Raw genomic sequence first — 26,805 nt, 5'->3', positions numbered from 1 at the left:
TCAACAAAGACTAAAACACAAGAAACAAAAAACAAAAGGAAAATAATTGTTGTTGGCCATTAAATTGTCGGCCACTACATTGCTATTCCATGAGATGGAATCTTTACAATTATTACTTCAATTCTTTTCAAAGGCAATTATTTATCATGTCCTTTGTCCTTTTGTCCTTTGGAATCAACGGTTTGGATCATGGTTTCGAAGATATCTTCTATATCTTCTGGATTAAGTTCATAGTCTGGCTGAGATTCTCCCGCTAAATTTGAATTAAATGATCCTTGTGATGATGTTGACATTGTATCATCCTTTGGAATTTGAGTTGTTGAAAAGGTGGAACAGAATTGCTGTTTCATGTACTCCATTGTTCTGAGCATTATTTGATTCTCAGTTTCATTGGGATATTTCCTTTGAAAGTAACTCTTCATTTGAGCTAGAGGATTTGGTTGAGAACTTTGTTCTTTATCCTTATTTATTTGGTCTTCTTTAATAGTGTTTTCAACATTTTTTATTAAAGTTTGAACATCTTCAGTGTTCATTTTAGACCACCATTTGAAGAAGAATACTCTTTCAAGGACTGGAATATTAAGCCTGTCTCTAGCCACTATTAGTGACCACCTCCATATCCATGGAATTTGGAATTTGATAAAGAATAACATAGGACATTGCCCTGTGATTAATTTATCTGGTCTTATTTTTGAAACTAGAGGACTATTATCACACCAGTTTTTGTATAATTGTTGCAAATTTGCTGGTAATATTTCATTGGTTACGGGACCAAATTTTGCCCACCAATCACAAAACCAATTTGGTATAGATTTTGTAATAATTTGAGGGTTTATTGAGAAAAACCAAGAATGTTTATTCTTTGGGTTTTGGTAATAAAAAGCTTGGGTAAAAGCTTGGATGTAATCCCAGTAATTAAAAGAGATAATTTTATCCTCAGATATTCTGATGGATTTTTCTCCATTAGGGTCTAATGCCCATTCTTTTGGAGACAAAATTTTAATAATATGACATTTACTATGTTTTATCTTGGTTTTCGGGTGTCAAACATTGATCACGTCTGAACCTTTTTAACCTTTGATATCTCATTTTTTCTTGGGAAGGGAAAAAATAAGCAAAACCCTTTGAGAATCGAGGTCCGGGAGTTGTTTTCGCTACGGGAAGGTGTTAGGCACCCATAACGACTATAGTATCCTATAGGAACCGTCTTTATTTTCTACGCGCGCGCTTTATTTTTAAATGCTATTTTGAAGTGATATTTACACCTAAAGTTTACTAAGTGAAGAATTGGAGGGAGAAGAATGTGTTTGAATTTTTATTTTATTTGAATTGAAGGAATTTTGATTCCTTGCCTACGTACCCGTTTAAGGGATCAAATCCACCGTAGTTCTCTTCCAAAAATGTTTTTGTTTTTGTTGATTGATTTTAAGTTTGAAAATTGGAATTTTGAAGAATGGAGATTGAGAGGCCTTAAAGGCATGAGAATTTAAAAAAAGGTGGGGTTTGATTAGTTATTTTGGAAGAAAGTCAAGGTATGATTAAAATTCATTGAAATTTTGATTAAGAAAATAAAAGAGAAAATCAATGGGGTTTGGATCCCCAAAGTTTATTAGGAAAAAGATTTGAGTGATGTTGTTCATGTTTGTTTTAAAAAATGATTTTTCTAAGTGTAAACCCTAAGCATTCATCTAACATTCAATCCTAAACATACATCTAAACATGCGTATCCTAGCCATACATCTAAAGTGAGGTGTGTGCATGTGTCGGTGCTTGTGTCGGTGTACATTATTAGAGTCCATATTACATCATTGACCTAGATACATTCTATGGTCTTGCAAGAATTAAAATTGCATAAAAGTAAAGTACAAAAAATTCCTAAGTTTTTTACATACTAAGTTTTGCATGAATTTTAAAGTGTAGGAAAATAAAAGAATGAAAATGTGAGATGGAAGATGAAATGCTCATGATGTATGAAACAAATAGAGGAAATTGTTATTAATATGAGGCATAAAGAGATTAGAGATATAGGTAAGTAAGATAGCACTAACAAAGTGGCAAAACTTTAGCAAAACAAGTAGCAAAATATGCCTAAAAGTTCACTACAATAACAAGGCAAACACATGACCCATAATTCTCATATCATGCCCACTTTACAAAGTGTTTTAGTTCAGTTTCCAACACAAGAATTATGAGGAAATACCAAGCCAAGCCTTATAGCACATTTTAGACATATTTTACACTTTATTTTCACAAGCATACTCACATTACTTGCAAAACAAGAAATTGACAAATCCCATTCACAAACAGTAAACACAAAGATACAAATTAGTGGCAAGCACATCACAAGGTCACACAACAAGTACAAATATTAGTTTGACAAAGTATCATATCAAAACATAGAGAAAATTCACAATAAAGGCAAACAAATCACAAGTGATATCATGCATATTTTTTATCAATTCTAATGTGTAAAACATCCACAAAATTATCAAGAAACACCTTAACAACACATAGAGATTTTTTAGGAATTTTTTAGTACGAAAATAAGCATGCAGGGGTTCAAACAGCAAGCAAACAAGTGTATATAGCAAAAAAAGAAGCAAAAACGAAAGAAAACAGGAAGCCTAGGCCCAAGCCCAAGGGAAACGGGTTCTGGATCTGCAGGGAAGCAACAGGGGCCACTGGATTGATCCAATTGGATCAATCCCTAGATCTGATGGCCAGGACGTAAAACCAGTGAACCAAGATTGAACCAGACCGGTCCAACTGCCTATATAAAAGCCTATGGACCGGTTTAATTCATTCTTTCCTTTCATTTCTCTCTCTTCTCTCAACCTAGTGAGAGAAGCTCTCACTTCTCTCTAAGATTCCGTCGTCTTCTCCGACGAGCACAACGGTGCAGGTACGGTGGCCCGCCGGTGGCGCCGCCGTACCTGAAGCTTTTTTCTGAAAATTTTAACACCGTTACATTCGTCTTTGCCTCCTCTTTAAGATTCTGGAACTATTTTTTGAAACGAGGCTTTGATAAGAGCAGATCTGAACTTGAATCTTACGTTCTAGGGTTTCAAAATTTTTCCTAATCTTCTTGAAACTAAACCCTAATCTACTCAATCTTTTATGCTGATGACGAATTTGAACTCTGATTTGAAGAATAAACGGTGAATCTTCGTGATTTTACATTTTAGGGTTTTGTTTCAAACTTTTCGAATCTTTTCGAAGTTTTCACTTCGATTCACCGTTTATTTTCAATTTCAAGCCTTCGATGATGATTTAGAGCGAAAAACGAGGAGGTTTTGTATGTTTACCTGATTTTGATTTGGAGATTCGAACAATAAGATCCACGCAAGCTTCTGGTAAGTCTTGAACTGAAAATAAATCAGTTATTCTCTTCTGTTTCTTCTTTACTGGTTCAGAACTTGCTTCGATTCTCTCTTCTTCTCACTTCTCACTGTGATCGTACGAATTTGTTAATTTGGTAACGAATTCGTGCTGGAATTGCAGTGATTTCAGTTCGATGATGAAGATTCAGCTCTGAATCTCTGAGAACTTCACGAAATTCACTACAATTTGGTTCAATTTGTGATTCTGGAAAGTTAGGGTTTGATGAATGTTCTTGGTGATTTTCTGAAAACGGTTAGAGTTTTGATCTTCTTGAGAAGAGAGAGAAATGGGAAAAATTGTTTGTTGAGTTGGCGTTGAATGATTGATTCTGGAACAGTGATTGATGATGTGGCCTATTTATAGCTGACATGTGTACCACTGGACCAATTGCAATCTGACACCTGTACTTGGATTTGCTTGGCTCGGCCTTGGACTAATTCTGGACTCTGGGCCTTTTTGCAATTTTGAGAAATTAAGGACCAATCTGTAAATTTTGAAAAAGAACTAAAAACAAAACTTGACATTAATGGGGACTGTTATGCAATTATTAAAAATTAAAGGACTAAAAAGAAAAATAACGAAAAGGACTAAAATGCAAATGTTAAAAATTGAAGGACTAAAGTACAATTTTTAGGGTTTTTAGGACTAAAATGAAAATTTAAAAATAAAATTGAATTAAAATTTGGTAAATGGAAAATAACGTAAAGTGAAACCAATAAAAGACACAAAACGGACTAAAACGAACCAACTACTTAAATGAGGTACTTTAAAGTAACCTCTCTCTGCCAAAATTTCATGTGAAATGACCAAAATGCCCCTAGGGACTAAAACGACTCAAAATGACTCAGATGCAATTTTAAAGTGGTTTTTTTTAACAGAGAATCAAGGCAAGAGTTTATACAAGTGAAATTAAAAGACTCAGAGACAATTTTAAGAGATTAAACAGGGCTTTAACACATGAAAAGACTAAAATGCCCCTAGGGGCTAAACTGACTCAAAATGACTTCAAATGCAATTTTTTAAAATGGATTTTGACATAGAATTAAAGCAAGAGTTTATGCAAGCAAAATTAAAAGACTCAGAGACAAATTTTAGAAATTACACAGGGTTTTAACACATGAAAAGACTAAAATGCCCCTAGGGGCTAAACTGACTCAAAATGACTTCAAATGCAATCCTAAAATGGATTTTGTCATGAGATTGAAGCAAGACTTATTCAAACCAATTGAAAAGAAATTTTAACATAGGAAATGACTAAAATGCCCTTTTTCATGAAATTTACAAGTAACATTGAAATAAAATGCAGAGCAAGATGCAATTAATCAGAGACAAATTCAAATGACTTGAAATGCAAGAAAACATGGACACATACACAGTTGAAATGATTTTTAAAACTAAATTGAGAGATGAAGTAGAGTAAAAAAAAACAGTGTAAACAATAGCAAATTGGCAATCCTTCAAGAGAAATGAACATGTATCAAAGATGAAAGAGAATTTTGAACAAGTATCTTTATGTCCAAAATTAGGGTATAACATACTAAAATTTATAAAGTCTTTAGGATCATTATTATGATAATAATGAGTTATTGTCACAGATTCTGTGAATGTTAGAAGAACTTCTAGATAAGGTCTAGATTTTCCAGACAAACCAGGATAACCTCGCTTTTCAAGGTATCTGGTTTTTATAAACCAACCATCATTATTGGCCATTTCAACATCGTCTTCTTCAATATGAAAAATATTTTCAGTGACAGGATTTTCGAAATATTCCGAAATCTGTTCTTCAGCATTAGCTGCTTCTTTATAAGATATTATCTTATTTGAAGGTTTTGAAGAAGATGCTTCTTCCTTTTTCTGAGTGGTAAATGATGCTTTACCTTTATTGTAAGAAATTGTAGTCCAATCCCCTATTAGGGGAGTGTTTAGCTCATGGTAAGGTAATATATTATTACCTCGACCTCTACCATAGCCTCCTGGGCCACGACCTCTTCCTCTTCCCCTATTAGGGGTTGTCATTTCCCTGTAAAAATTCACGGGTCAAATAATCAGCAAGAGAATTATTTTCTCCTTTTATAAATTGAATATCAAAATCAAAGACAGCTAATTGAGCTTGCCATCCTGCAAATATTTGCTTAGAAACAAGATTCTTAACATCTTTTTCTATTATTTGTTTAGCAGAACTGCAATCAATTCTTAATAAGAATTTTTGATTTAATAAATCACTTTGAAATTTTGAAATACATTTAATAATAGCAAGCATTTCTTTTTTAATTGTTGAATATTTTGCTTGGGTCGGATTCCATTTACCCGAATTAAATCTTATTAATACTTCTTTATTATTTTCAGGTATAACCTGTTTAAGTATGCCACCATATCCAATATTGGATGCATCAGTTTCAATTATTTTGAAATAATTTGGATTGGCCAAAGAAAGACAAGGAAGACATTTAACCTTAGATTTAATTCTTTGGACAGCCTCAGTATGCTTATCTGTCCAAGGTCCAGGATTTTTACGCAATCTATTGTATAAAATAGATGTGTCTTTAGCAAAATCTTTATAATAGTCTGAAATATAATTCAGACTTCCAAGAAATCTTTGTAATTGTTTCTTTTCATCAATAATATCAGGAAATTTAGAAGCAAATTCAATACTTCTTTGAATTGGAATTATTGTTCCATTGTAAATTTCATGACCTAAAAATCTTACTTTGGTTTGAAAAAGTTTCATCTTAGGGGCAGATATAACTAACCCATTTCTTTTTATGATGTCTTTGAATATTTTCAAATGCTTCATATGTTGATCAATGCTTTTAGAAAATATCAAAACATCATCAATATAAACAATTATAAATTCAGAGTAGGCATTGAATATGTCATTCATAATCTTTTGAAATTCAGAAGGGGCGTTTTTAAGCCCGAAAGGAAGGACAATCCACTCATATTGTCCAAAAGGAGTGGTAAAGGCAGTTTTATATCTGTCTTCTTCGGCAATTTGAATTTGCCAATATCCAGATTTCATATCAAATTTCGAAAAGATTGAAGCATTGCTTAATCTATCTAATAAATCTTTTTTATTAGGTATAGGATACTTAATCCATTTTAAAGCTTTATTTAAAGGTTTATAATTTATAACTAATCTAGGAACTCCACGTTCCTTTTCTGCTGCGTTATTGACATAAAAAGCGGTACAACTCCAAGGGGATTTGGATTTTCTAATTAATCCTTTTTCTAAAAGGGTTTGAATTTCCTTTTCACAAAGATCAAGATAATTTTGATTCATTTGAGCGGGTCTAGCCTTAGTTGGAATTTGATTTTCATTAAAATCATCAACATAGGGTAAAGTAACAACATGCTTTTTTCTTTCCCAAAAAGCATTGGGAAGATCACTACATACTTCACTTTGAAATTGTTTTTCAATAGACTTAATTTGTCTTTTAAGGTCATCTTTATTAAGATGATCTTCAAGGTTTCGAAAATTAATTTCTTCTTTAAGAAAACATAATTTTTTTTCCTTTTTAAGTAAAATATCTCTTACTTCATTTAACATTTTAGTTTGAGGGTCAGTGATGAATTCAAAAACTACCTTCTTATCCTTTAAAAAAGTAGTAATTCCTTTTTGATCAATATTATTGATAGGCATAATAGCATTTAAAAAAGGAGTGCCTAATATTATTCTATGTGTTAAATTTTTTATTAAAATAAAATGAGTTGGAAGACACACATTTTTATTACAAACATAAGTGTTAGATAATTTATACTTAACCTGGAGTTTATTACCTCCAGCATGAGAAATAGACTGAGTAGTTTTTTCAAAATATTTGGTTGGGATAATTCCCTCTTGGATGCAATTAAGATCTGCACCACTATCAATTAAAGCAATTTCATCTTCAAGAATAAATTCTTTATTAATAACCAGAGTAATTTTAGCAAACCATTTTTGAGAAGTTACTCTTTCTAAAAGGTTTAAATAACCTTTTTCTAGTTTCTCATCAGAAGTAGAAGCAATTTCTTATATAGAAATATTAGTGTTTTTCCCCTTCTCTAAAACACTAATTCTTTGAGATAATATATTATTATCTCTTTTGATCTGAACAATTTCAGTTTTTAAGAGATTTATTTCTCTCTTTAAATCATTAGTAGAAACAGGGCTTTCTTTAATATTGGATTGATGAAATCTTGATAAGACTTCACTTATTTGATAAGGCGCTTCTATAATTAGAGGCGTTTCTCTTTTAGAATTTTCTTTTATAAGAAATTCCATCATCTTTCTTCTCAGATTATCATCTGGAATTGATTCTAAAACTTTTAAAGTTTCATCCTGTTCTTTAGTAAGAACATTTAATCCATTCATTTCAACTATAGCTTTCCAATAATCACATTGGCAATCATCATTAGAATTATCATAACCTGAAGATGATTCATTAATCACCTCTATTTCATTTTCTGAGGAATTGTTGCCATTATCTTCTTCAACATCAGAATTGATAAGAAGAACTTTCTCTAATTGAAGGCGAAGATTATTATCTTCAATTTCATTTAAAGCCTTTTTCGTCCAACATTGGTTGGCATAATGGCCAACTTTGCCACACTTATGGCAAGTTACTCCCAAATTTTTTGCTTTTCTCTTTCTACTATCCTTATTAGGATTCTTATCTTTATTTCTAGAAAAGTTTTTTCGATGTTTATGTCTTTTCTTATTAGAAGATTTATAGACTTCTTTATTATTTCTATGGGCTTTCTTACCCGAAATCTTATCTTTTCCCTTACCTTTATTAGGAGGGTTTCCAAGATCAAAAGCAAATTGTTCACAGAACTCACCTAATTGGTGTTTCTCTGTTAATCTTTGTTTTTTCAATTGATTTTTCAACTTTAAGTCGTTACATAAAGTTAATCCTTCATTGATACATGTCCCAATAATTTGGCCATAAGTTAAGTTTGGGTAGTTAATATTTATCCCATCATTTTTATTTCTTAAAGATTGTCTAATTTTCTCAGCAAATAAATAAGGAAGACCATCAACAAATTTTGATTTCCAATGATCGGCATTGGGGTTTTTTAATTGAAAAACTCTTGATAAAAAAGTATCCTTATACCATCTAAAATGAGTTAAAGATGGACATCTCAAATTTTGAAGAAGAGTACTTAATTTTTCAGCTATAGGAACATTAGATCCTACAAAATGATGAAGAATAGCAAGACTCAGCGTATAAACTGCATCTTCTTCTTCAGTATTAATAGTAGTATTATTAGGACCTTCTACCTTAACAATTGTTTTTTTATGATTTATAACTTCAAGTCTTTGATCTTCATTAAGATAATGATCCCACCAACCTCTAAGTTGGCCTACAAAACCAGTTATATATAATAAACTGAGCTATAGTCATATCACGGTTTCCCTGTTGTTTACAAACAGTGGAATACATAATCATACGATGTATAACATCAAGAATTTGTTTTTCATTTAAACCATCTATATTCCATTCATAAATGGATTTTCCAGAATAAGAAGTTTGATAAAAATCTTTTTCTTCAAAAAGAACATCTTGAGGGGTAGGCCTCTTATAATAATATTGCTCTACCGATTTAGAGTTGTAAATTGGGTTTATTTCAGCAACATCCATGTCTTGTTCTTTGAACATAGCAGTTAATTGATCAATATTACCAATTTCACTATTATTATCATTACTTTCAGTATTACTGGAAGTATCAGAAATTTCCTTTTCAGATAAAGTACTGAGTTTAAGTTGATTAAGCTTTTGTTCAAGAACTTTGACAAATTCGTCAGTTTCATTTTCCATTTTAAAACCTTTTATATTAATAGGTGGTTGAATTATAGGAGTTTCAATTAAAGATTTCGAAGAACTAGGAATATCAACAGATTTATTATCTGTTATGTGTTTTTCAAAAAGATTTTTTAAATTAATTAATTCTTTTTCCATAGAAATAAGTTGATCTCCTAAACGAGTAAGAAAAGCATTCGCATAGTTTTGAGATCTAATTATAGGATTCAAATCTTGAAGAGTAATTTGATTATCACTAATTTTTTTACAAATATAGGCAGTAGATTCAACATTTTGTCCTAAATTTGTACATTGTTCAGGAGGAAAAATAGATTCAACAATTTCTCCATTTGATAAATTCCAAGATCTTGATTTTAAGACTAAAATCTCATTATTCATTTTTTCTAAAAAGTAATTTAGAAACCATTTAACAAGAGGAATATAATCCTTTTTCATACAAAGATCATTATAAAAATCTTGTTTTATCTGGGCTAATTCCCAGGATTGAAAGGTTTTAAAATACCATTTTCTAAATTCATTATATCTAGGCATTTCAAACTCATCATTGATAAGTTTTCTAAAATCACTTCCTGGTGTAAAATCCATAAAAACTTTATTGTTTGGGGAGATGAAAACTCATCTCTGATATTTCAGATTGAGTAGGAGATGTCCTACTTGTGGTATGTTGATTATAAATACCTTGAGGAATTTTGCTTTCGCTGATTATTATATTCTCAACTGATTCTAATTCTTCTCTTATTCAAGAAGAAGATGCCCTAGTGATATAACTAGGTGCAGTATGAAAATCATTATTATCATATCTAGAAGATAAACTTCTAGGCTGATTATTATATTCGCTGACCTTTTATTACTTTTACTTGTTCTTATAAATAAATGTCATCTGCATTTAGGTTGTCCCTAAACCACTGCTTTTAGGTTGAGTTTTTTAACCTTAAATATTATTGAATAAAAAAGTGCTATAAAATACACATCAATTTTTTTAATCAAGGAAAGGTGTGTTTTTTTTTAATTCAACGATTTCATCAACAATAAAAGTTGATCCTACAATGCATATTATTCCAAAAAAATAATTTTACCATGTTCTTGAAGAAAATTTTTACCTTTACTATCATGAAAGGTTAAAAAATAAGCAAATATTAGATAAAAAGAATGAATTTTAATGATTAGTAATTTTGTTATTTGACTCACCTTAAGTGCGCTAAAAGAACAAACGCAACACATTGATACACTTGATAAATATTTAATGATGATTATCATTTTATGAACGATTGTTACAACTTTGTAAGTGCTAAAAATATTTCATTATTTTAGAGAGCAGGAAAATTATAAATAGACCAAATCATTATATATTTTTTACATTGAAATAAGATAAAATATGGTTCAATTCTTAAATTTGTTTATACTATGATTTTATTTATTTCCATATTTCTCTTTTTTTGAGCATTTATTTCCATATTTCTCATCGCAACGAAATTTGGTGTTGGTAAGCCATTTCTTTTATTCTTTTCAAAAAAATTCCTTTACTTTGTAGCTCGTAAACAATCATTTAACATATTATTTTATAGTAACATTATTTTCTTGACTTTTTTTCTTATTACAGCAGGTGATGAATGTAAAATTGATGATGATTGTCCAAAAAGTGGGAACTTATTTTACTCCCTCCGTTTCAAAATGAGTGTCGCTTTAGCCAAAAAAATTTGTTTCAAAATGAGTGTCGCTTTCAGTTTCCAATGCAATAATAACTTTTTCTTTTCAATTGTACCCTCCAATTAATACTCTGCACACTACTTCCAAAGCATCACTTTTTAAACTAACCAATAGTTAATAAGGATAATTTGGTAAAATAACCATTCTCTTTCTTTTAATCATTGCATTTCTTAATATGTGTGTAAACACCTAAAACGACACTCATTTTGAAACGGAGGGAGTATATTTATAAATGCATTAATCACAAATGTGAATTGGTAGCAGCACATTTATGATTCTATTAGTTTCGGACCATGGATTGTTCAAAAACATCCTACAAAGGAGAATGGGTTATAGTTCCGCCAAAATCAATGTGCAATATTCTTATTGGATTGACACTCAATAATTTAATTTAATTTTTTTAATTTAATGAAACTTGTAGTTATAGTGTTCTACTATAATATGCTTACTTTAAGTCAATAAAAATTATTATTTTTAAGTTGTTTGGGCTCTAGTGCAAGGAGCTCCTTCCAAGGACGTACCCGGGGAATATCGGGTTCGATTACCAGGGGGAACAACGCTTGACCAGTGTGCATGCCTCTACACATGAGCCGAATTAGTCGTCTACCATTGATGGGTGGGAAACCGGTGCGAAATCCAAAAAAAAAAAATATATTATTTTGATTGTCCTCTTCTCCTTTAATTTTGGAGGTATCATATGTCATACAATTTAGGCATATCAACTTTATAAGAATAACTTTAATAGTTAGGTTGATAAATAAATTTTACCTTACTTCATAGTCTTTACTTTCATTTTTATGTTATAATGTATCATTTAGATGTCTTGTTTGGTTTTAGAAGATATGAAAAACAGTTCAAAATTTATATTACTCTTACCTTTCAATTAGTTTTAATAGCCTCCATGTCTTGTTGGATTTTAGAAGATAAGAAAAACTAGAATATAACTATAAAATAATACTAATGTACTCCCTCAGAAACAGTACTAAATAAGTTAATTAATTTCTTTTATGTGTGTCGGCAATAGTTTTTTTATATAAATTGTTTTGTACTACCTATAAAAACAAGATGTATCTTCTTTTCGGTAACCTAAACCATAAGAACACCACAGTTAAGCGTGCTTGACTTGGAGCAATTTTGGGATAGGTGACGTTCTTAGAAGTTTCCTTGAAAGCGTGTAAGTGAGAACAAAAGAAGCAGCAGTTAGGCATGTAACGCCTCCACTTGGTGGGAATGTAACTCCCGAGGCTGACGAGGGCGGGTAGTGGTCCGACTCCTGACATGCTTCTAGATAAAATCGAATCACATCATAATGATAGGGATCCTGAGGTCGTGCAAGTATGAGACAACATGGTTGAAGGAAGGCTTATATGAATTGTTTGGTGCTACTTATAAAAACAAGATGCTTCTTCTTTTCGGTAGCCCAAACCATAAGAATTCCACAGTTATGCGTGCTTGACTTTGAGCAATTTCGAGATGGGTGACCTTCTGGGAAATTTCTCGAAAAGCGTACGAGTGAGGACAAAACACGCTGAAAAGACTCGTGTTAGTTTGTGGGGTCAGTAACTAATCCTAAAAGCAGTATGAGATGTTACACTGATGACTTCTTTAACACGGCAGAAAAGCAAATGGGAGATGGGGTCTCTCTGTCTATCCCGTATCTTAAAAGAAAAGTAGACTTCTTGTTTGCCATTCACAATATAGAAAGCATTGTTGATTTGAGACTACAATTTATCCAATTGCAAAAAGTAGAGTTAAAATCAAAAGCTTTGAGAACCCTTATTAGAAAGTGCCGGTCTAAAGTATCAAAATATTTGGCAAATGCCAATATTTTTTTTTATAAATGGTGATGCTAGCTATGTGTATCACATAGTTACGTTGTATTCAAAAAAGGAAGGAAAACAAACAAAAAAGGACTAGGCCAAGACCTTTCAAACATTGACAAATCTATAACTTTGTAATCCAAACATATTTTTTTATAATAGCATGATCTAAGCTAATCTGCTAGCATTAATTTTTGTAATGATTTTGAACTTGAAGTTGGCTAATGCTCTAGACTAATTGATGCACATTATCAGCATTAGGGACCTTTGGGGTCAAAACAATAGTGTTTGGATTAAAATTAGGAAGGAGCAATCCATTTGAGAGGAATTGCAGAACAACATTTATAACCTATAGTTCTATAATTTCCAATAAGTTTGAAAGAAAAATGCTCCAAATCCATCAGGAACAAGGAATTATTGTTGCATAAGATACAAGTTATGCCATGATTTCCTTCTTCTAATATAGTTAGTAGAGTCATACACTACGAATATACAAAAATCCTTCCTGTCTTCTTCCATATTGAAAGCCCCATGTTGGTCATCATAGTTATTAACCATAAGATCAAGATTAACATGACAGGAACACATCATTAGGCAAAAAATTGTCCAATTATTAACTGAAAATAACTTCAAATTCAGCTTTGCAAGCCATCTACTTGGAAAAGCATCGAAATCCATCCAAAGGTTCAACAATGAGAGATAATTCAAGCCTATATTTGAAAATAAGCCTTTTGAGAGCTAATTTTAATAGTGAACTTGCTATACCTGTTATATTCTAGAATATGTGCTTCATTAACAAGGATTGGAAAAGCCAACCTTTAATCTGGTGTTGTATTGCTTTCTTAATTTCTCAGTTTTCTTTTGTTTGCGAACTCTCTTCTTATTAGTCGCTAGTTGGAAATTATCACCAGCATATGAATTCGCATTTTAATACGGTTTATAGCATTGACGAGTAAATTCATTCATATTCCTCAAATATTCATGATCACCATTGTCACATTCACATTTTAATACGGTTTTTAGTGTAGCTGTAGGGCCAAAATATTGTAATGGTGTTAGCATCAATACTATGTTCCGAGTTAGTTGTTCCACTAGCATAAGACATGTCATTAACATTGCCAGAATTATTCTAAGTGTTGTTATCAACCATTTCAGCTCATTTTTTTCCTTTTCTATTTGTATCCTTTAGGTTCACAACTCCAATATTATTATTTGTGTATATTGTCTTTAGATTACACAAAGGTTTTCTTCCAATCCTATTTAGGTTTTATTCTATTAATTCTCTTAAACTTCACCATATCCATGGTGGAATCAGAGAAAATGCAGAAGCTCAATGAAGAAGGAAGAGAGAAAATTAGAGAAAATTCTAGATTCATTGAATTGATCGGAAATTGGTTACAACAAAGCCATATATAGCTGTATATGATCCTAACTAACTCTAACAAACTATTAGCTAGGATTAGAATCATATGATGCTAGTACACAGTTAAGATCTATGGAATGGCAGAGTAACTTGCTGCGCAGGCTATCTAATATTACAATTAATCACACGGTTTAACAAAGAAGAAAAAGAGAGAGAGAGTGCACCAACAAATATTGGCGCCAGATAAATTGTGCATAACCAGGATAATTAGGGAACCTTGCTAAATATATTGGTATCTTTTGGAGGTTTGATTATAATAATTTGGAGAATCAACTAAGTTCAATGATGAGGCTGAGGGGGGGCATGGCGGAAAAGAAGAATTATTCAATTGCATTGTAGAAATGAAAGCATAGCTTGGCAAAACATGAAAACAATGAGCTTTAACTGAACGTCAATGCAAAACAATTTTACGCTGATAGTGTATATTCACTAATATTTCCCATTTTCACATCAGATGTGTTCGACTCAGGCACAACCACCCTTCATTTGTGCAACATCTGCAAGAAGTAAATCAATCACTTTCTAGCTAGAATCATTAAAATAATAAGCATTTCAGAGTTTGAGAGATTGAGAATTCTATTGACTTTGTTTTATGTCGAATCCTAGTTCTTATCACAAATTATTATAAACAAACTCCCCAGACACAGGGATATTTATAACAAGTTCACTTACTGAACAGATAAGAAACAAGAATTTGAAATAAAATAAGGATGAGTTCTTAAATATATTCAGTGGAAGCTAATTTGTGAAGGTCATCAATATTATATAATCTCAAGCTGAAGTCCCTTCTTAAGGATCATTCATGTGTGCTGATGATAATGAACTCAAGTTTGTGGCTCATGTGTTGGATCACTGTCAACATCCTCTCCTTTCATTATTTGTGGTCTTTTTTCCTTCATTTGATGGACTAATAGTTTGTTCACTGCCTTCTTTGGAGATTGATTTTTCAGGCCATAATACATTCAATCCCTTGCCTGTATGTATGACCAAAATACATTCAATTCCTTTATCAAATTTTACCATACATCTACAATATACTATTTTTTTCTTTGCTATAAGGATGGAATTTTAAATATGTTTGGTGAAAAAATGATATGTGAAGGTAATTAGCATTATAAAGTCCTGAAAACCAACTCCAACCACAAGGAGGTGGAAAGAGTATTACTTTGTTGAAGCATGCAATAAAAAGAAAGCCGACTAAAGTTTCGATATGTATGTTAAAATAAATTAGTTTGACGAGGCAGAAAATTCATGTTAAAGTATTCACTAAGATATGAACTATGCCTTACCTTGAAATTAATCATAACCAGCAAAGAGCTATCAGTTAAAGGAAATTGAAATCTTCAGCAGCAAACTTCACTCCTAATATTGCTCAACAACGTCGCCAATTCTGGCTATTGGTGTTTCCCCTGATCGAACATGAAACTCCGACTCTTTCATGAATATATTATACATGAAAGGGCTATTTCATAAATGAAGGTCCATCACCTGCATATTTTCATGAATACATGAAATTAAATTGAAATCTAGTAGTATATGTTAAAATTAATACTATAGGAATTGAAGATCTATACCATATCAATACCAGCATCAATGGAAGTGGAGACGCGATAACTATAATCTGACCCATAAGGTTGACAATTTTAATCAATTTCGTCTCAGGCAAAATCAAAAGGTTCACATAAATCAAGTCTCTAAAAAATGTCTTCATTCCAATAAACAAATTTGGAAAGTGTGCTATCTTGTCCCATTCTTCTCCTGTTATTTCCTTACACTCCTTTAATTTTGGGTAACCACGAATATTCAAAAACTCAAGTGAAGTGAGGTGTCAAATACCTTATGGCAGGGATCTCAATTCCTCGCATTCAACAATATCCATAGTTCGAAGAGAAATAAGTGTCACCTGTTCAGTTTCACAGGATATGCTCTCTGTAAGTGATATGACTAATGCTAATATACTAAAATATACAGAGTTAAAAGATGTAAAATTCACTTTGTTATCAAATAAAACGGTTGATTTCTCATTCATATCATCCAAAATCATCACCTCTTATAGTTTCTGTGGTTCAGCTGAAGCATCCTCTTGCTTTCAGGAAAAGCAGTGGACACAACTTGATCAATTAACATTATCCGACACAAACATGGTTGGGATTCAGCAGCATTCCACAACATATCTGACACAAACAAAATGAAATAACATGAATCACTCGACTAGAATCATGAAATACAATGTCACCTTCCTAACAAAGAGCTGTATACACACCTGCAGATTTTCTGTCTTTGGTTGGTAACATGCTAAGCATCGCATTGCTCCCTTTGATAAGCAACAATGAAAACGCCGGGCCTCATTTCTAACAATATTTACCAACACACGAGAATCATAATATGCATTGGTTGTGACAAACTGCTCTAGATTGTTATTGATGTCGATGATAATTTTACCCGGAGTATTGCACACATGTTGATCTTGGCTTCCCTCACTCAAAAGATGTTTTAACAACTATGTAACAAGTGGTTCCTGCGCATAGAAATTAAACTAAGACAATAATATGGCTATAATGATGTACAAGAGACAAAGAACCTTTGATGATAAATTCATAATGACTAAATATGCAATTATAGATTTCAACACCACAAATAAAAAAGGGATATTCAGAACATGTTAAAAAAGGGATATTCAGAACATGAGCCTTTTTGCCAACCTAAACGACCCAACAAAGTAATTGCATTTTTTGCCATGATCTTTGTTCTGCACCCAACAATCATTCACCAATATTCAAATTTCCATTTCACTCTTTGTAATTAATGCAGCACCAACACTTCATAAATTATTATCAAACAATATATCATTCAAATAAACAATCTAAAGCAAATAAATAAAAAAGACCAATAAAAACTTAAGAATAGAAATGGAGAAAACCTTGATGATCAGACTTTCTATAGTACACAGAGCTCCAACCCACGCCCCAATGATCAAAAGCGAAAACCTCTACCACCACCGGACTTATTGTCACATCCTCCACTCCAAACGATGTCGTCTTCATCATTAGGTACGTTTGTTCCCGTTAATCCCTTTATTTGTCGACCCCACCCTTGTGTGTCAAAGGCAATCCTAACCATTCAATTCAATCTCCACAAAATCAGCAAAATTAAAAAAATATTAAAAAAATAAAAGTATGATGATGAAAATTACCTGAATTGGAACAATTGTCCTTAGGTTGAGCAGTAAAACATCATTCATGTACTCTGGATCTCTTTCTGGGGAATGGGTTCAAAGAAGTCAACAGTGACAATACATAAAGATTTTTGAATAAAAATAAAGTTAATTGAGCACTTGAAATTCAAACATAAGAAAGGGAAATAGAGATCCTACCTGTAAAATTGAATTTTGCGATGGTGATTGAGGCAAATCAACGAATATGTATTTTTGGAATATGAGCTATCTTGTCCCAATCCTCCCCTGTTCCCTCTTTGCATCGTTCCTCTAATGTTGGGCATTCATCAATTATCAGAAGCTCAAGAGAAGTGAGGTGTCGAATACCCGCCGGCAAGCATCGCAATCCTTTACACTCACGAAGATATAGAGTTCGAAGGGATTGAAGACCTTCCCAAATTTGCTCTGGTAAGGACTCCAACTCATTACAAGTAGAGATAATCAGAGTCGTCAAAGCTGGGTTAAAGGGTTCATTTGGTAACTCCTTCAGTTTTGGGAAATGAGAGATAAGCAGAGATTGAAGAGAAGTAAGGTTTTTGAACATCCCCTCTGGGAAGGATGTTATTCCTTCACCGTTATTTAGGGAAAGCTGAGTAAGACCACGGAAGGTAGAGATTGACCTCAGTAACTCATTGTTACATCCATATACAGTGAGGTCTTTAAGAGATGGAAGACATGGCAGTCCAAGTTTAGGGCATTTGAAGATATACAACTTAGAAAGACAAGGAAACATCTCCCCTCTTTCCACTTTCAATAACCCCTCTATGTTTGGTAACTCTTGTAAATAGAGTACCTCCAGAGATGGGAAAACCCTCACCTCCATACCATCCTCAGATTCATCATCATCCAAGTATTTCAGATTATCCATAAAAGATAATTTCAGTTTTTTTAGATGTGGTAGTTTACCAAGTAACGGAAGCCGCACAATTTTCTTGCAATTCACAAGTTTAAAAGAAATTAAATTACTAAGAATAATTATCCAATTTGGTAACGATAATCCTTCATAGTAATTTATTTCCAAGCACTTGAGATTTGAGTGAGGTTGAAGCTCTTCAAGTACTTGCTCAACACTAATAGTTGGGGGCTTGGTAAGTCCATCATTGCTTTTCCATGACAAACATAATTCATGAATGTCTTTTTTACCCTTCAAATTAGCCGCTTGAGCTTCAGATAAACTGCCAACATTGTTTAAGCCTTCGATACTCAATTTTCCTCTAAGGTTTAGATCACGTAACTCTGTCAAGCTATTCCCTTTCTCTAAACTAACAATGTACACACTTAATGTTCTTAGACAAGTTAATTTTCCAATGTTAGGAAACATTCGAGACAAAGACCAACATTCTTCAATGACTATATGTCTAAGATTTGTTAAGCAAGCCAAGCGTTTCGGGAGACAACTAAGATTACCACAGTGTTTCATTTTCAAGATTTCCAGTTTTTGTAATTTGTAAATTGAGTTAGGCAACATTTGTATATGAAGAGAACGAAGTTCCAAATACCTTAAATGAATTAAACCCCCTAGTGATGGCATCCGGATAAAGGATGTGCGTAAAACCCGAAGAGAAAGGTATGTTGGGAAGTTATCATGTTTTTCTGGAAGATAAGAACTCAACTGAAACAATGTTCTCAAGGATTCAGCTTTTTTGAAAGCATTCTTATCAAAGGATGACAAGTCTTTGTAGTCAAAACCAATGTGGTGTGTGCTTTTTGACAAATTGGTCATGTTTTTGTTCTCCAAATACATACATTCTTGCCCCATTACTGATTGAGCGAGATCATGGACAAGATCATGCATCTTGAAAGAAATGTCTCCAGAATATTCATCCATCTTGCTGTCTTGAAAGAATGATTTTTGGTACAATTCCTTCCAAACCTTGTTTCCAACATCTTCAACCTCTGAATCCCTCTTTGCAATAAATCCATTAGCCATCCAAAGCTGAATCAATTCTTCCTTCAGGATTTCTCTATCTTTGGGAAATATAGCACAAAAAGAGAAACATTGTTTTAGGGTTGGTGTTAAATAAAAGTAACTCAACCTCAAAGCAGGCAAAATAGATATTTCTTGTGGTAAATCCCAAAGCTCATTGTCTTTAATATCAAGCCATTCCTTTTCTTCATTCATTGAGACCATTAAACCTCCCAACGCTTTTGCTGCAAGAGGCAATCCGTTACATTTCTTTACTATCTCCTTTCCTATCTCCACAAGCTTTGTATTCTCTTCTCTGCAATATCCAAATGCATGTTGTTTGAACAACCACCAACAGTCACTATCAGAGAGACCAGACAAAGAGTGAGCTTGGCATGTTCCCATGATTGTTGCAACTTCCTGATCACGAGTGGACACTAAAATGGAACTACCTTTTGATCCACACGACAAAACAGATTTCAAACGATTCCATCCATCTTGTGTTAACCCATATTTCAATTGTTCATTATGCTTCCACACATCATCCAAAACCAGCAAAAATATTTTACCTTGCAACAATCCTTGCACCTTTCTTTCCAATACATCTAACTCAAAGTTAGCACACTTCTCTTCTGTGATAGATTCTATAATAGAACACAAAATCCTCTTGACCGAGAAAGTCTCAGAAACACAAACCCAAATTCTTTTAAAATTGCCACTCACACGACCATCATTGTAGACCAATTGAACAAGAGTTGTTTTTCCAATACCACCTAAACCAACAATGGGATAGACAGAAATGAAGTCAAAGTTCTTCGCATGGGTGAGAAGAAACTCGACAATCTTTTCTTTATCATCGTCTCTTCCCAACGCTTTTGTTTCAAGAGGAGTGGAGCTGGTTTGGCGCCCTTCAGCTGCTTGATCTGGGCTTTCCCTAAGAGTTACACCCGCCTGAAGAGAAAACTTGTTCTTACGTTCAGCAATACGATCCAACCTTTCTTTAATCTCTTTCAACCTGTTACCAATCTTATGGCGAAGCTTTAAAGAGGTGAATTTTCTGAGTTGACTAGACTTGATCGAGCACTCATCAAGGATATCATCGAGCACATAAACAGCATCTTTGAGGTCTTGTACCCATACCTTAATAAAGTTGTCTTTGACTTGTCTCTTCTCAGCATCTTCTAGAACAGCCTTGATGTCAACTAAGGTGGTTGATAGGTTTTCAGCCTTTGACTTGATTCCAGAAATGGTAGAAAATTCAGTTTGAAGCAGAGAGATCAAATTCTCAAACACAACTCCAAGAAAGGGATCGGCCATTTTTTGAGAAAAAAGAGAGTTGAAAAGATAAGAAGATGAGAAATTGGTTTAGAATGAATGTTGAACAAAGCAGGAGAACTTTGAGAATGAAATGCAATGGTAGTAGCAAGAATGCAAGTAGGTGTTCAATAATTGCGAGCAAACTTTCACGTACGTAGGCGTATTTTCAACCACAAATTTATGCAACTTGCTTGCAAGGTTCCATTATTATTGATTGGGTACTGTTTGTAGGACACACATTTTCAATCAAAAATTTATTATCGGGGTCCATTATTGATATTATTTGTCTCATGAAAAGTCCATCAAAGTTTATGAATCTAGTCCCCACTGGCCTGCATAATTGTTAGGAAGAGTTTGATTGATCCACTTTAACCATTAAAACGTGGCCGACAGAATAATGATCTTTGGAGTATTTAGTTCTGGTGTGTGTCATTTACTGATATTTGTTTTATGCATCCACTTTAATTCAATGTATTGAACAACTTGAATAAGTCTTATCTATTATACCAATTTTTCGATGATATATAATATGCAGAAATGTACTGCTTAACAGAAAGAACACCATTTTTGTGTAAAAAAGAAAAGAAAGAAAGAACACTATTTTATTTACTTAATTAAATATAAGTTTCATTACAGTTCAGGTGTGAGGAGGTCATTCACTAATATCTATCCATCTACTATAAACAGATAAATTTAGGAAAACAAGTTGACCAACAAATTTATTATTCAAAAAAAAGTTGACCCACATATTTATAAAGTGAAGGTTATGATTTTAGATAATAATGGAAAAAGGAAGTGAACAAAATAACAAAAATAATTTTACTATATTTTTATGATTCCTGAATATGAATCTTGATAATTGTAAGTTTCTTCTTGATGAGAAAAATAAAATAAAATAATGTCTAGTCTCTCCTCACGGTACACATTTATAGGCTTTAATTTTCATTTTTACTTCTATATTAACCTTGTTAGTGTTGTTCATGAACACTATGAACATTTAGTTCACTTTAAAAGAAGAATAGAGAACATGTTGGACTTTGATTTCTCTTCAAACCATCACTACGAAGAGCATAATCACGAGACTTGTGAAACATAAATGTTAAGTAAATTTAGTAGACTTCCTTAAAAATAAAGGGTTAATTTAGTAGACTTAAGAGTTATAGTCATGTACTTTAAAAAGGATAATTAGACACTAAAAATTTGTTTAGAAAGAGTGAGTGCTGAACCAATCTGGAGACCTTTGAAAATAAATGCAATGGTAGTAGGAAGTCAAGAAATAATAATTGTAAGCAAACTTTCACGTAGGCTTATTTTCAACCACAAATTTATGCAACTTGCTTGCAAGGTTCCATTATTGATTAGGTCTTTGTAGGACACACATTTTCAATCACAAATTTATTATCGGGGTCCATTATTATTGAATTTATGCAACTTGCTTGCAAGGTTCCATTATTGATTGGGTGTTTGTAGGACACACATTTTCAATCACAAATTTATTATCGGGGTCCATTATTATTGAATTTATGCAACCATTTTTTATTTCAAACCCTAACCATTTTCCATCACTACTATGTATCACTTTGCTGATTTGATTTAGTTCATATATTTTTTTGCAAGTTCTTTGGTTTAATTTTAGGGTTAGGCAAAGAAATGCAAAAGAAGGTAGATGAAGAAATCAAAACTCTAATTGAAAATGATGTCAAAGTAAGGCATAGGTCCATGTTTTTCTTCATGGGGCAGGTCATATGACCATGTGTGTGTCTCTTTTAATAAAACATTGTCATTTTTTTAAGATTCGATGTTTTGAACTCGGATTGTGAATCTTCAACGTTGTAAAATGAAAACTGAATGATTACTAATTACTCTTGGGGTAAGAATAATGAAGAAATCAAAACTATAGTATTCATACAATTGTATGAATACTATTTTTTTTTTTTTGCCTGTTATGAATCATGGAATCCCAAGGATAAAGGTCATAGTGATCAGCTAGAGCGAGTGCATAGTAGTATTCATGAGGAAGATAACCATAGAGACTCATAGGAGAATCAATAGATTTGATAAAAGATATGAATACATGAGTGAGGTATTTATAGGAGTGAGTTGGAGTAACTAACTCCCTAACTAACTTGCTTGCTCTCCAAGCTATCTAGATAACTTGCTCTCCAAGTTATCTTCACACTATATTCTAATACTTTCAATCCCCCCCTGCTCTTTAATTTCATTGATTTGTTTAATTTTGAGAAAATTTGAGTCGGGTTTATTTATGAGATTCCTCTTCTAGTTAAATATTTGTAGTCACCGATATAATTCCTTAATACTTATGGAAACCATTTCAATAAACATGGATATCATTGTGCTGGTTTTTGTTAAGTCTAGGAGAGATGCTCATCTTAGAGCGGGCCTAATGTAAATGAATAGTATTAATACACTTCTAAAATGAAAGGTGTGTGTGATATAGTGCGCAATTCATAAACAGTCTATTATTAGTAGTTGTGGCACTTGTAAATAAACAGTCTATTCTTGATTAGATGCTAAGAACAATATATTTTAATCATGATATAGTACTCAGTTCAACAAATCAAAGCCGGCACTTAATTCGTTCTTTTGCATTGATTGATTCTCTTGCTCGGTTTCTCTTCCATCTCTGCATAAATCATTCAACGTTCGCTCTCGGTTGCAATTTTCTATTTTTGATTAATTTGCAATTTTCAATCCATTTTCTTTCTTATTATCCGTTTACCATAGCTATATTAATCTTGACTCGAAGTTTCTCATACTCTAGGTTTCTTTTTACAGTTGAATTTTTTAGAAGATTCTTTCGCTCATTTTCTCTTTACGGTCGCTTTCCAGATCTGAATCACGCTACATTTGTGATTCCAACTTCAATCTCAGATTCACGATTAAAGAGAATGTTCGATTTAGTTTTTATTTTGAATTTTTAATTGAGTTCATACTTAACATATATCGTTTAACATTCTCATTTGTGATCGGAAGGTATATTTATTAGAGATATATAGTTTAGTTACAAGTAGTATTAGTCCTATTAGTATATATAGTTGTAACCTCCCCATAAGTGGGACAACTTTCTCATATTGTAATATTTCATTTTCATCAATAGAAAGAATTTCATAAGTTTTTCTCTCCTTCATCAATGGATGTCATGTTTCCTAACATGGTATCAGAGCTAATCTGGTATCCTCCTTGAAGGATTTTCCGCTGCATTTTCTTGAGAAAATTTAATTTTCTCACGTTAGTTTCATTTTCTTTTCCTTTCTCATTCTATCAGAAAAATTTTCCTTCGTTTTCTTTTCTTCCTTTCTTGTTTCTGTTTCCTCCTTCGATTTCTTTTCTTCCTCGATTGATTTCTTCAGTTCTGATCTCGCATGTTCTTAATCCCAAATTTTAGGTTATGTGTTTTCAATTTCCTTTCATTGCAGTTCATGATTCTACTTCAATTGCAAATTCGGTTTCAATTTCTGGATTAGAATCCAGTTTCTGATTGAATTTCACCTTCGATTCGCGTTTCTTGCTCGAAATCGCTCGTTACTGCAATTTTCCCCAAAGTCTAGGGTTCTTGATTCCAATTCGATTCTGATTCGTTTTCTTGACTTTATGTTCAGATTCGGTTTCACTTTCTTCGTTCTAGATCGGTTTAGGTTTCGTTATCGATTCCTATTCTCATTTCATTTGTGATTCTCTTGTCTTAGTTTTCAATTTGTGATTTTTTTTTTTGCCGCGTTTTTCTTTACTTTTCAGTTCTTTCTTTTCCCCAATTTCAATTTCTAGGGTTTCATTTTCGTTCTTCCCTTCATTTTCTTCTCTATGTATTGTCATTTTTAGTTTTGTGACTCTGTTTAGCAAATCGGTTTTGCAATTCTCGCGATTCCAATTGCGATTTGTTTCCTCCTTTATTGTCAATATATGGTTGTTATTAGTGATTTCAGAGAGCACTCAGATTTTGTTTGAGGTTGTGATCTGTTTTGTTGATTGTGAACGATTTGAGGTTGTGATTTGTTGGAATTTGTATATCACTGTCTTGACGCTACGGTTGCTTGAACCTGGACATCATCGCTGCATTTTATGGTACAGTTAGTCCATTGACGGATTTTACAGCCGTTATGCAACTCTTATGCTACAATCTATCAGACTTTGGTATGTTATCTTGTAACTTGTAGCAACCGGTTTATTCTTCGAGTTTGGAATATTGTTTGAGGTTGGAAGATTGATCATGGAATGGTACTTTGGAATTCTCTGTTGTTGCTGCACTAGTTATTTGATTGCTTATGGTTTCTGCATCAGTATTTCTATTTGGATGCATAATTGTGTTAGTTTTGGCATATTGAACTTGGTAGCTTCCTTTGTGCATTGGTTTCTGATATGGTTGATTGGTTTCTCCATTTGGTTGTGTATATGATGATATATGAGAGCTGCACCTGCATATATAATTTTGATTTGGCAATTCTCAAGTTGAGCAGATGAATATTTTTCGAAGAATTGGTTTATTTCTTGGTATCACTATAGTGAGATATGGCATGTTACTCATACTTCAAATAAAGAAGAACTACTTTGAGCATTGTTGGGGTTCTTCACATGATAGTAGCAATTGCAGAACATTTTGATTTTTATGATTGGATTGCTCTTGGTTTTACTTGAGGACAGTGATAGAAATATGAAGTATTGGATTCATGTTATAGTTACTTCATTTGCTCACAACTGGTATTAACAATTAGTTGCTTTGCTTTATTCCTCTTCTGGTGTTGTCTATGGAATGGAGCATCAAAGGAATATTTAGATGGCTGCATTGATTCTTGGCAGTTTGTTTCTCTATATTGTCAAGCTCTTGCACTTCAAGTGGTTCTGTTGATATGATTCCAGCCTCTGTTTTGTTCTTCCTGGATCGTTCATGAAGTTTTTTTCCTACTGATGAACTATGTACTATTGGAGTTTGGTACCTGTTTGTTATCTTTCTATTCTGTGCTATTTTTGATTGCATTATGCAAGTGGTAGCACCCTTTGAAGAGAAAATTTGGTTGTCAAATTTTGGGCAGTCCTTTTACAGGTTGCATTTGGTTCTTTTCTTGTCTCGGCTCGGTATTGGAGGGCATCACTTTTTATTTTTGGAACCTTGGTCTTGTTGCTTCATGTTACCTTTGGTGTGAAGTTTGTTCAACATATGACCTCCTTCCATTGTAGACTATGGCCCTTCCTTGCACTTCTTTTTTGGATATCATCATTGATTTTAGATATCCTTGTATTTCTTGTCTTTTGCTTCTGTTCATGATGGTTAAGACATGTTGATATGCTTCCGTCATGGATGGTTAAGCGTCGTTTTCTTCTTCTTCTTGTGCTTCTATCTTGAGTGATTGAACACTCTTGATGGTTAAGCGTTGTGCCTTAATTGGCTTTGTTGATATTGGCTTCTACCGGATGGTGGTTAAGCATTGCTTTGATGCTTCTTCCTTCAATTGGTTCAACCTTGAGTTGTGGTTGCTTCTTGTTGGATAAGCACTTGTTTGATGACTTTGGTTTTTAGCCGATGTGTTTCCGGCATCTTTCCTTGTATTTTCATTTGCTTGATGTATTTCCTTGTATTTTCTCATTTCAAGTTGGAAGTGTTTTGAACACCTTCCAACTTGAGGGGGACTATTAGAGATATATAGTTTAGTTACAAGTAGTATTAGTCCTATTAGTATATATAGTTGTAACCTCCCCATAAGTGGGACAACTTTCTCATATTGTAATATTTCATTTTCATCAATAGAAAGAATTTCATAAGCTTTTCTCTCCTTCATCAATGGATGCCATGTTTCCTAACATGTTATTAGAATATAGTGTGAATATAACTTGGAGAGCTTAGAGAGCAAGCAAGTTAGTTGGGGAGTTAGTTACTCCAACTCACTCCTATAAATACCTCACTCATGTACTCATATTCATATCTTTTATCAAATCTATTGATTCTCATATGAGTCTCTATGGTTATCTTCACACTATATTCTAATAATATTCAATAAGATAAGATGAAAAATGCAAATGTAACAGTGTTGGGATTACCGACAACCCGAGACCATATCCACATATTACACTGACCAGAGTTCTGTAATCAGAAATTAGAACAATTTGCAACTAATGATAATTCATTTGTCAAGATTGTGCATCGATTAGAAATATAGTGTAATGCTAACAAATTTTCTAAGAGTATTTCCCTAAAAAAAACATCTAAGAGTATTCTTTAGCAT

At 32.8% G+C, this 26,805-nt stretch overlaps 1 protein-coding gene and 2 pseudogenes across 6 annotated transcripts; all 3 read right to left on the bottom strand.

The window, feature by feature from the left end:
* Positions 1-137: 137 nt before the first annotated feature.
* On the bottom strand, positions 138-5,864 carry LOC146923293 (uncharacterized). The gene is made up of 2 exons (XM_085711681.1): positions 4,916-5,864; positions 138-1,017 (listed from the first exon to the last, which is right to left on the bottom strand). The coding sequence occupies exons 1-2, from the start codon at positions 5,395-5,397 to the stop codon at positions 138-140; spliced, it is 1,362 nt and encodes a 453-aa protein (XP_085567807.1). The 5' UTR covers positions 5,398-5,864.
* Positions 5,482-9,179, bottom strand: LOC146923292 (uncharacterized; annotated as a pseudogene).
* A 5,511-nt stretch (positions 9,180-14,690) lies between these two features.
* Positions 14,691-20,721, bottom strand: LOC146923291 (putative disease resistance protein RGA3 pseudogene; annotated as a pseudogene). 5 transcript variants are annotated; one of them, XR_015012880.1, is made up of 10 exons: positions 17,506-20,721; positions 17,326-17,390; positions 17,053-17,244; positions 16,575-16,650; positions 16,396-16,483; positions 16,180-16,306; positions 15,969-16,035; positions 15,707-15,890; positions 15,422-15,620; positions 14,691-15,106 (listed from the first exon to the last, which is right to left on the bottom strand). The product of XR_015012880.1 is annotated as a putative disease resistance protein RGA3 pseudogene, transcript variant X3 (transcript). The 5 variants fall into 5 exon arrangements; XR_015012881.1 differs by having other exon boundaries at positions 15,707-15,753; XR_015012878.1 differs by having other exon boundaries at positions 15,707-16,035.
* Positions 20,722-26,805: the final 6,084 nt, after the last annotated feature.

The sequence above is a fragment of the Medicago sativa genome, chromosome 5 (genome assembly GCF_051527215.1).
Source record: "Medicago sativa cultivar Bolivia chromosome 5, Bolivia_mono, whole genome shotgun sequence".
In the NCBI taxonomy this organism is placed as follows: Eukaryota; Viridiplantae; Streptophyta; class Magnoliopsida; order Fabales; family Fabaceae; genus Medicago; species Medicago sativa.
This window is presented reverse-complemented; position numbering and strand designations above follow the sequence as displayed.

Coding starts and splice junctions, on each gene's coding strand:
- LOC146923293 (XM_085711681.1), bottom strand. CDS start 5,397: ATGACAACCCCTAATAGGGGAAGAGGAAGAGGTCGTGGCCCAGGAGGC. Junction 1,018..4,915: donor GACTTTATAAATTTTAGTAT/GTTATACCCTAA, acceptor GATAAAACATAG/TAAATGTCATATTATTAAAA.